This window comes from Salvelinus sp. IW2-2015, unplaced genomic scaffold (genome assembly GCF_002910315.2).
Source record: "Salvelinus sp. IW2-2015 unplaced genomic scaffold, ASM291031v2 Un_scaffold2552, whole genome shotgun sequence".
Classification (NCBI taxonomy): Eukaryota; Metazoa; Chordata; class Actinopteri; order Salmoniformes; family Salmonidae; genus Salvelinus; species Salvelinus sp. IW2-2015.
The window spans coordinates 35233-46384 of record NW_019943865.1 but is presented as its reverse complement, the minus strand read 5'-3'; the positions used below and the strand labels follow the sequence as shown (position 1 = coordinate 46384).

The 11152-nt window shown below is 43.4% G+C and overlaps 1 protein-coding gene across 1 annotated transcript in view; it reads right to left on the bottom strand.

Moving 5' to 3' along the window:
• The window catches only part of LOC112074267 (alpha-1,2-mannosyltransferase ALG9), a 16426-nt gene extending 10133 nt beyond the window's left edge, over positions 1–6293 (bottom strand). Inside the window, exon 1 of the mRNA XM_070440451.1 lies at positions 6049–6293. Within this exon, the coding sequence (XP_070296552.1) occupies positions 6049–6230 (182 nt within the window). The 5' untranslated portion in view covers positions 6231–6293. The remainder of the gene's footprint in view (positions 1–6048) is intronic.
• Between the last annotated feature and the right edge of the window lie 4859 nt (positions 6294–11152).

The following is an 11152-nucleotide window of genomic DNA, read 5'->3' as shown; positions in this document are numbered from 1 at the left end:
ACCTGTTAGGAGTGCCTCCCTGTGTTGCCGGAGCAAATCCCGATGTGTTGATACTCCGTGAGTGCCTGTAGACCTATTCGTATTGCATTTAAACTCGTACTTAACACCCTGCTGGGGAGCAGACTCTAGGAATAAATCACAATTCAGAGTCAGATACCTGACGGTTCCAAGCTAATGCCAAGAGGAGACTCAGCTGGTGTTCTAGTCCCAGGGTTCCTCTAGACTTGTGATGAGCTTTGGGGAGAACCACACGCTTATCCTCAAAGGTGAATTGAGGAGATGGATCGTGGAGCTGATATCCTGCAATTTAGAATGACACTGTCCTCACTAGTCGTCCTATATCTGTCCACGGAAGTCTCGAGGCCAACGAAGACCTCGATAGTGATTGCGCAATATGATATCGATTGGCGAACGAGTCTGGTGGATCTACCGTGTGAGAGGAAGAAGAATACCTGGAAATTAGGCGAGTCTGAGCCAGTCTTAGTGGTGTTTCTGGTGGATAATCCGCGTTCTTGATGACCTTTTTATGTTAATATTCAACCTCTAGTTTGTATATCTGCAAGCGGTAGTTCTAAGTTGAGCGAACAAGTTCTCGAGGTGTGCAAGCTTGCAGAACTCTGTCCGATAAAGACGCATAACTCCAAGTGTAATACAACCACATGACAGCAGATCTAACAAACTTGGAAAAGTAAAACAATAAAACAAGTCAATAACATGGTAGAAAAAAAGAGAATCTATATACAATGTGTGCAAAAGGCATGAGGTAGGCAAATACATCGAATAATTACAATTTAGCAGATTAACACTGGAGTGATAAATCATCAGATGATCATATGCAAGAAGAGATACTGGTGTGCAAAAGAGCAGAAAAGTAAATAAAATAAAAGCAGTATGGGGGGTGAGGTAGGTAAATTGGGTGGGTAGTTTACAGATGGACTATGTACAGCTGCAGCGATCGGTTAGCTGCTCGGATAGCAGATTTTTTAAGTTGTTGAGGGAATAAAAGTCCTCAACTTCAGAGATTTTTGCAATTCGTTCCAGTCGCAGGCAGCAGAACTGGAAGGAAAGGCGTCCAAATGAGGTTTTGGCTTTAGGGATGATCGGGAGAACACCGCAGGGGTGCGTGCTCAGTCCCCTCCTGTACTCCCTGTTCACTCATGACTGCACGGCCAGGCATGACTCCAACACCATCATTAAATTTGCCAACGACACAACAGTGGTAGGCCTGATCACCGACGAGACAGGCTATAGGGAGGAGGTCAGAGACCTGGTCGTGTGGTGCCAGGACAACAACCTCTCCCTCAACGTGATCAAGACAAAGGAGATGATTGTGGACTACAGGAAAAATAGGACCGAGCATGCCCCCATTCTCATCGACGGGGCTGCAGTGGAGCAGGTTGAGAGCTCCAAGTTCCTTGGTGTCCACATCACCAACTAACAGACCAGCGCGTGAGAATACCAGGAAGGAAGATGGCGGACTGAAGTTGTTATGTAGAGCACCTCAAGATAAAAACTTAATATTCAATATCGGTAAATTAGACTAAATATTAGCACCACACAATCTGGTGGGTAATAACCTTCAATCTGGATATCAACACAAAACAGATCATAAGACTAGAGAAATGTATCTACAAATATTACGAAAACAAGCAACACCCAAACATGACGGAGAGTAAACGAAAATGTGACTCTTGTACAGACACAGACAATTTAATATTTTCACCACTGGGAATGGTAAAGGTCGAAACCGATCTGTTCAATCAATAAATGACAAACTGGGTATAGTTGAACTAGTCAGTAAGGATATAAAAGAGTTGAAGCCTCGAGATGAATGATGAAAAGATGTGACATTGGAGAAAGAGACAAACAAGCTAAAAGGGACAGTCAGTAAGATTGAAACCGAAGTGAATGAACTTAAAAAGGAGAACACCGTTCTGAGGGAAGCCTTACTTGACATTCAGACTAGATCCATAAGAGAGAATCTGGTACTTACAGGTATCCAAGAGAAGGTGTCATTGTACGCTGATGATTCATGTTCTCTTTTAAAACCACAATTAGAATCCCTCCACGGCCTCATAGAGGATCTAGATACTTTTGCTAACCTCTCTGGATTAAAACCAAATTATGATAAGTGTAAAAAAAAAATACACATTTTACATTACCATGTAGTTTACCAATAAAAATGGTGTGACGGGGATGTGGACTCGGTAAACAAATCCCAAAAGAAAGAAATGATTTCACTCCAATAAATTTTTATAGAAAGTTAGAAAAAAATAGATAAGATGTTGCTAGCATGGAAAGGAAAATACCTGTCTATTTGTGGAAAAATCACCCTGATTAACTCTTTAGTCATATCACAGTTTATCTATTTGCTTATGGTTTTGCCTACACCTAGTGACCAGCTATTTCAATTATATGAACAAAAATATTCAATTTGATTTGGAATGGCAAGCAGAACAACATTAAAAGGGGCTATTTATATAACGAATATGAATTCGGAGGGCAGAAATGATTAAATATTAAAGCATTAGACCTCTCACTAAAGGCATCAGTCATACAACAGTTATACTTAAATCCAAACTGGTTCTCTAGTAAATTGTAAGGAGTCTCACCCATGTTCAAGCAATGGACCTTTTCTCCTTTACTCCAGATGCACTGCGTCACTTATTGGTTGTTTTGAAAAGAATAATCTCCAAAATATGTATAATGTTGAAACAAAGCACTAGAAAGTTCGGTTGGCAATTTTCATTTAGATCCAACTGTAACGATACATGACAAATAATACAACAAATAGTTGTGGTTAACTCAAAGTATAACTAATTGATAAAAAATGGTAATTTTCGATGAAATGTTTTAAAAAGATTTGCGCGAACCATGATTATGCCTAACTAAGGACTAGTGAGTTCATTTGCACTTATTTAACATGAGTCAGGCCAAGTTTGAAAAACAAGTTCTCATTTGCAACCAATGGACCTCCAGGCCTACAACGAATACAAGTCTAAAAAGACAGTTCGCACAAAACGATACAAAACAAAGCAACGACGATCCACACAGAAAAACCTACACACTCATACATCATACAGACTAGAAAAATCTATAACTAATCAGCATGTTGCAAACCCTGAATGACCGGTAGGATAAGAGACGGTAATCGCCAATACAATAGCCATCCGGTGGCGAAGTAAATTACAAATATTAGCATTAAAACCCTGGAATAGGGTAGGGTGTGCAGAAGCATGATGCTGCAAGTAGAGGAACTAGCGGCGTGCCCAAAAAAGAGCAAAGCATAAATAATCAAAAATAAATATCAGTATGGGGATGAGGTAGGTAGAATACGTAATGGGCTGTTTACATAGAAATGCTGCAACAGACCTGCCATCAAAGAACCTGAACAATAACCAGCCCAAGTACACTTTTCGGCCGCTAAGTGGTAAGCTAAGGTGCAGTGATCGTGCAGCTGCCTCTGACAGCTAGTGCTTAAAAGGCTAGTGCAGCGGAGGTAAGAGTCTCCAGCTTCAGAGCAATTTTGCGTTCGTTCCAGTCCTGGCAGCAGAGAACACTGAAGAGCAGGCGGCCAAAGGTGAGGAATTGCATTGCTTGAGGGTGACCAGAAGATGATTCACCTGCTGGAGGCTGTGCTACGGGTGGGTACTGCTGCATATGTGTGACCAGTGAGCTGAAATCAAGAAGCGGGACCTTTTGCCTAGCAGAAGAACTTGTAGAATTGACCTGAGAGCCACCGTGGAAGACATGTTGGAACAGAGAGTACGACAAGCAGAGGTGCCAGACCACCTACACGAGAAGCAATACAGTCGCAGTGAGTGGGTAGTATATGGGCTTTGGACAAAACGGATGGCACTGTGATAGACTGCATCCAATGTTTTTTGAGTAGAATGTTGAGCTATTTTGTAATGACATCACCGAAGTCGAGGATCGATATGGATGGGTCAGTTTTACGAGGTTATGTTATGGCAGACATGAGTGAACGGATGCTTGGATATGCGAAATAGGAAGCCGATCTCAATTTAGATTTTTGGATTTGGGAGGATGCTTAATGTGAGTCTGGGAAAAGGGGGAACAAGAGTTTACAGCTGTACCAGAGACCACCCTACGGTATTTGTAGTTGATCAATCACATATTCTAAGTCAATACCGTACCGAGAGTAGTGATATATTACATATAGACATACAATAAAACATTCACACTGGACCGTTAGAATACACGGTAAATAATAAATAACATTGACCAATTGTTATGGGTTTGTACATGTATGTAATATTTATATTACTTTATCAAAAAAAGATATGGGAAGAAAATGATGGCTAGATATTAAATTCAATCAAGTTTTATTTTGATATAGCTCCTTCGTACATCAGCTAAATATCTTCGAAAGTGCGTAGTACAGACAACCAGCCCCTTAAAAACCCCAAACAGCACAGCAATGGCAGGTGTAGAAGCACGTGGCGTAGGACAAAACTCCCTCTAGAGCCAAAACCTAGGAAGATAACTAGAGAGGACCAGGCTAGGGTGAGGGGTGCGCCAAGTCCTGCTTCTGGCTGTGCTGGGTGGCAGTTATAAATCAGAAACTTATGCCAAGATGTTCAAAATGTTCATAATGACAAGCTTATGGTAAATATAACTCATGAATAATTGAAAAATTTACAATGATCCACCTCCTGAAAAAAAATATATAATAATAAAAAAATACCAAATAACATGGTCCAACGCACACACAAGACAGTCGTGACAAGAGGGCACGAAAAAACCTATTCCCCTTCAGGAGACTGAATAAGACTTTGGCATGGGCCTCAGATCCTCAATAGGTTTCTACCAGCTGCACCATCGAGAGCATTCTGGAACTGGTTGCATCACTGCCTGGTATTGGCACTGCTCGGCCTCTGACCGCAAGGGCACTACAAGAGGGAAGTGCGAACGGCCCAGTACATGACGGGGCGTACAACTTCCTGCCATCCATGAGGTTGTCAGAGGAAGGCCCTAAAAATGGCAAATACTCCAAGCCACCCTGATTCATGACGTATCTCACCTGCTTAACCGCACAGCAACGTACCGGAGCGCCAACGTCTAGTCCAAGAGGCTTCGTAACAAGAGCTTCTACCTACACCAAGCCATAAGAACTCCTGAACATCTAAGTCCAAATGGCTAACCCAGGCTATTTGCATTGCCCACCCCCCCTCCCCTTCCCCCTCTTACCACCCTACTGCTACTCCTCTTTGTCATCTTTATACAAGTCACTGTAATAACTATACCTACATGTACATTATACCTCAACTAACCGGTGCCCCCGCACATTGACGCTATTGTCATTTTACTGCTGCTCTTTAATTACTTGTTACTTTTCTCTCTAATTCTTATCCATATTTTTTTTTWAACTGCATTGTTGGTTAGGGGCTCGTAAGTAAGCATTTCACTGTAAGGTCTACTACACCTGTTGTATTCGGCGCATGTGACTAATACAATTTCATTTGATTTGATTTGAAGATCATCTCTGTGGGCTCCAGCTAATATAGATGAGAGGGGCTCATAACACGGAGCATGCGCAGTGTGGAGCGTCACTTGGAAAACGTCATCCTTAACATGCACTCTACTAGTCTCAGACTAGACTAGCTGTAAAACTCCAYGTACAAATAAATACACACTGACCTCTGAGTTACAAGACCAACTGTAGAAGCTGTGTCTGTCAGAGAAGAAAAGTGTATTTGTCAGAGGAGTCGGTWGGCTATACCTAAACTCAGTGTAGACGGAAGCAGCGGCTGACAGAAGAAATAAATTGAAGACGAGTGACAGAGATGAAGATAGCTAACTACTGATTGTGGCTACCTAGCTTCGAGACTGGCTGATACAACTAACTTAAAACACGTCCTGTCASGCTCAGTGTTTCACAAGCAAGACTCACGTTTAGCAACAGATGGGTTGGTTGTCACTGACAGTGCAGTGAGCCAAAATTAGCTAGCTAAGTTAGCATTGACCCAATAGCATCCCCTGGAACTGTAGCTAGCTATCACTACCGGCAAAAGGTACTGTACTCACTCAGTCCGTGTGTCGGGGGTTTTGGTCTCCTCTCCGGRCTTCTCCTCTCTCTGCACCCGGGTTTCGCTCAGTAGATTCCCGCTGTTATTAGCATCTTGTCTACTGACTCGTCGCGTTCTTTGCTTACCCCCCTTAGCCGCCATGTTTACTACTGGCGCTCCTGTGCCTCGCCTTGCCCTCATTATGGTGTTTTGGGGCAAAAGGCACCGCCATGTTTAGTGATGGCAAGTAAACTAGTGTKGACTGCGTGCTGTTCTGGACATGCATGAAAGCTATAATTAAGCAGGAAGCCACGAGGAGGTATGTATATTATGGTGTCATTTCCGTCTCATAATTCAACAAAAACTAGGGAGGAATGTTGAGCGAACGTGGAGACAGTTGAGAGCACATAGAAAAATGTTGGGTGCCCATTCACCTGTGCTTGCACAGATGCTCTCAGAGTTTGTGCTATTAGTACAAATAAACATAACTGCATATTTGGACACAGTTAGCTATTTTTCAGTGAAATCGAGATAAATTATCAGATAAGAAATTACCAATAATCTAGWATTTTCTGTATTTCGGCTCGCATAATTCTAGACTATTATTTTATMTTAATCAGTTATGTGTATTGCATTATTATCTTATATACAGGAAGTGATTTTTATTCGCCCTGGCCAATAATTGTGTTGTATGTTAACGTTAGCGTGTTGGTTCCTGGAAGCGTGTAGGCCTTTTAGCTAGCTGTTTAAACATCTACTCGCTGTATTATATTGATGTAAAAATACATCAATGAATATTGTTAGCGACACCTGCGGTTTATAATTCGCGGAAAATCGACTGGTGCCGCCAAAGCATGCTCTTGCAGCAGTCGATTTCCGCCGATTATAAACCCAGGGGTCCGTTACAATATTATTGATTGTATTACATCATAGCGCGCCCCGACTCGGGGCTAGGATGATCGAGGTTCGAGACCTGCGGTTTCATTACATTGGTGTCAGAAGGGATAGGACCGTGCATCCACACAGTTGCGTGTGGCTTGACCGGTGATCGCCGTTCCTGTAGACGCAAGCTAGCGCGATACGCCGCTCTTTTTGAAATGACGGAGCTAGTGTAACGACCCTGGGTTTATAATCGCGGAAATCGATCTGCCGCACGAGCATGTTTTGCGGCACAGTCGATAGCGCCGCCGGACTCGGGCTAGAAGGTCGAGGGTCGAGACCTCGCCCTGCTATATTACAATATCAAATCAAATGTTATTGGTCACAATACACATGGTTAGCAGATGTTATTGCGGGTGAGCGAAACTTTGCTTTTTCCGACCATGCAGTAATATCTAAACGATAATCTACAATTTCACAACAAACCTTATACACACAAGTTAAAGGACATGAATAAGAATATGTACATATTAATATTATGATTACGGATGGTGGATGGCCGAACCGGCATAGGCAGGGATGCAGATAGATGGTTATAGGAGTACAGTATTTATTACAGTACATATGAGATAGTAATGTAGGGTATGTTAAACATTATATAAAGTTGGCATTGGGTTTAAAGTGACTTAGTGATACATTTTATTACATCAAATGTTTGTTTCTGTGGCGCGATTGTGTGAAGAAAGCAGGGTTGGCCTGTACCGATAACTTATCCCGAGTGAGCCATGTTTTCCGTGAAACAGAGATGTTACAATCTCTGATGTTCTCCTCTGGAAGGCAACCCTTGCTCGGATTTCGCTACCTTGTTGTCAAGAGACTGGAACGGTGGCTAGTAGTATTGCTTAGAAGTGTGGAGCTGCGATGTGCCCGATCTTACGGGAGCCTGACCAGAGACTGCTTCTGTCCCTTTCGGCGGCGCCCGTTTGTTTTGGGTCGCTGCTGGACCGGTCCATTGTCCGAGGTGGTGGACCCAAACAGGATCGCTTCAGGAAAAGTCTATTCTGGTCGTAATTGTGGTAAGTTTGACGTTGCCTATTATATCAATAGTTCCTCCCGGCTGTATTGTATTGAGACTGTTCCTGGGTAAAAGGTGTAAGAAAAATACATAAAAAAACCAAAATACCACTGCCTGTTCACCCCGCTATCATCCGAAGGCGAGGTCCAGTACAGGTGCATCAAGCTTGGGACCGGGAAGACTGAAAAATAGCTTCTATCTCAAGGCCATCAGACTGTTAAAACAGCAATCACTAACATTGTAGTGGCTGCTGCAACATACTGACTCAAATCTCTAGCAACTTTAATAATTAAAAATGGATGATAAATTGTATTCACTGTCACTGAAACAATAGCCACTTTATATTATATATTTATATAATTTTACATACCCTACATTACTTCATCTCATATGTATATTTTTACTGTACTCATATACCATCTACTGCATCTTGCCTAGCCGCATAGCCATCGCTCATCCCATATATTTATATGTACATATTCTTATTCATTCTTTATACTTGTGGTATAAGGTAGTTGTTCTTGAAATTGTTTAGATTACTTGTTAAGATATTACTGCATGGTCGGAACTAGAAGCACAAGCATTTCGCTACACTCGCATTAAAAACATTCTGCTAACCATGTGTATGTGACCAAATACATTTTGATTTTGATTTTTTGGTATCATCGTGTAAGCACATGGAAATACTTTTATCAAATTATTTATTTACATACTTGTAAAAGTTTTGGAACAAAAGTTGCTTGAGTTGACTGTTTGCGGAGTTACTGTCATGTGCTTGAGATGGACTTCGTTGTGGAGTTACTGTCATGTTTTGCTTGAGATGGACTTGTTGCGGAGTTCTGTCATGTTGCGCTGGTATGGACTTTTGTTGCGGAGTTACTTTTCATGTTGCTGAGATGGACTTGTTGCGGAGTTTCTGTTCATTGTTGCTGAGGATGGACTTGTTGCCGGAGTTGACTGTCATGTGCTGAGATGGACTTTGGTTGCGGAGTTACTGTCATGTGCTGAAGTTGTATCGTTGCGGATTACTGTCATGTTGCGAGATGGACTTGTTTGCGGATGTTACTGTCATGTTGCTGAGATGGACTTGTTGCGGGAGTTACTGTCATGTTAGCTGTGAGATGGACTCGTTGTGGGAAGTTACTGTCATTGTTGCTGAGATGGACTTGTTGTGGAGTTACTGTCATTGTTGCTGAGATGACTTGTTGCGGAAGTTAACTGTCATGTTGCTGAGATGGAACTCGTTGTGAGTTACTGTCATGTTGCTTGGAAGATGGGACTCATTGCCAAGAGTTTACTGTTCATGTTGCTGAGATGGACTCATTGCAGAGTTACTTGTCATGTTGCTGGGAGATGGGACTCGTTTTGCAGAGTTAACTGTCATCGTTGCTGAGATTGCGACTCGTTGCAGAGTTACTGTCATGTGCGAGTTTGTTGTCACCTATTTCTCCTCTCTTATTCCCAAAGTGGTGGCTGCATACTTCCATTGATGAAGAGTTAGGAAAATTGTATTCCTATCGCTAGGGCTGCCAAGCCATATTACAAATGAGGGGATCCTGAGGGCTGCAGCCACTTCTAAAATACTCCCTGCAACCCGCCTCACCCAATGTGACGTGGGATCTGCATTTTTTCTTAAAGTATTTCTATTTTACTTCGGATCTGGGAATCTCAACTTGAAGCTAGCCAGCTAGACTACCTACCAGCTATCCAGTTAGCAAAACCATTGCTAGCGGTCATCAGCTAAACCTTTAGCTCGGGAAGGCTCTCGCCAGTTCACAACAACGTGACTCAAACCAGAGCATAACGGGAACCTATTTCTCTCCATATCCCCGGATTTTCCTACCGCAAACTTCTGAACATTTCATCTGGATCTTTGCAACTAGCTAAACCGCAATTCCCGGGTGACCACTCCTGGCAGCGTTTTCATCCTGGGAGCACAGCACCAATTACCTGAAGCTAGCCCGGCTAGGGCTCCTGTTGGTACCACCTTGAAGGCCCAACTCCTGGGGCTACCAATATCCGGACCCCTTTCTACTGCCGGTACGGGGCACGGACCCCGCCGATCCTCTTACGACTGGAAATTTGCCGACATAATCTCCCAAGGATTCCAAACAGGCCCCTCTAGGCGCGACGCCCGCGAAGGCCATTTCTGCTAACCTGCTAGGGCCTGCTAGCTAACCTAGAGCGGTACTTGGAACCCTACTAATTCCACTACGGGTCTATCGCACCGTCACCGCTACGAAGAGGCAAACAGACTTACCCCCAACGCGAACGTCCCCCAAAGGCTAACTGCTAGCCCCGGTCTGCTAACTGCTAGCTTGCCTGCCCCGGTCTGCTACCCGCTAGCTTTCCTGCCCCGTGTCTGCTACCCGCTAGCTTTCCTGCCCCGGTCTGCTAATCTGCTAGCTTTTCCTGCCCCGGTTCTCTAACTGCTTAAGCTTGCCTGCCCCGGTCTGCTAAGCCCCTGGCTAACTTGCGCGTGCTAAACCCGGTCTTGCCTAACTGCAGCTTGGCCAGCCCCGGTCTGCTAAACTGTTGGCTTGTTTAGCCCCGGCCCTACTACACTGTTAGGCGTGTTAGCATTGGCCTGCTTAACTGTCTGCATCGCCGTTGTCCCCAGTCAGCCCAACACTCACTGGACCATATGTTCAGCTTGGCTACGCATTGCCTCTTCTCTTAATTATCAATATGCCTTCGTCATTACTGTCCTGTGTTAGTATGATACTGTCTTATTTCACTGAGAGCCTTCTAGCCCTGCTCAAATATGCCTAACCAAACCATGTTGTTCCACCTCCTAATATGCGATGACATCACCTGGATTAAACGTCTTGAGAATATATCTCTCTCATCATCACTTTCAATGCCTAGGTTTAACTCAAAATGTACTCACCATCCTTACCTTACCTTTGTCTGTACACTATGCCTTGAATCTTATGCTATCGTGCCAGAAACCCTGCTCCTTTTACTTCTCTGTTCCGAAGGCTTAGACGGCCAGTTTTGTATAGCAATTTTAGCCGTAACCCTTATCCTACTTCTCCTCTGTCCTCTGGTGATGTAGAGGTTAATCAGGTTCCTTGCAGTGCCTAGCTCCACTCCCATCCCCAGGTGCTTCTCATTTGTTTGGACTGTCTGTAACGTAAAAGCCTTGGTTTTCATGGCATGTTAACAT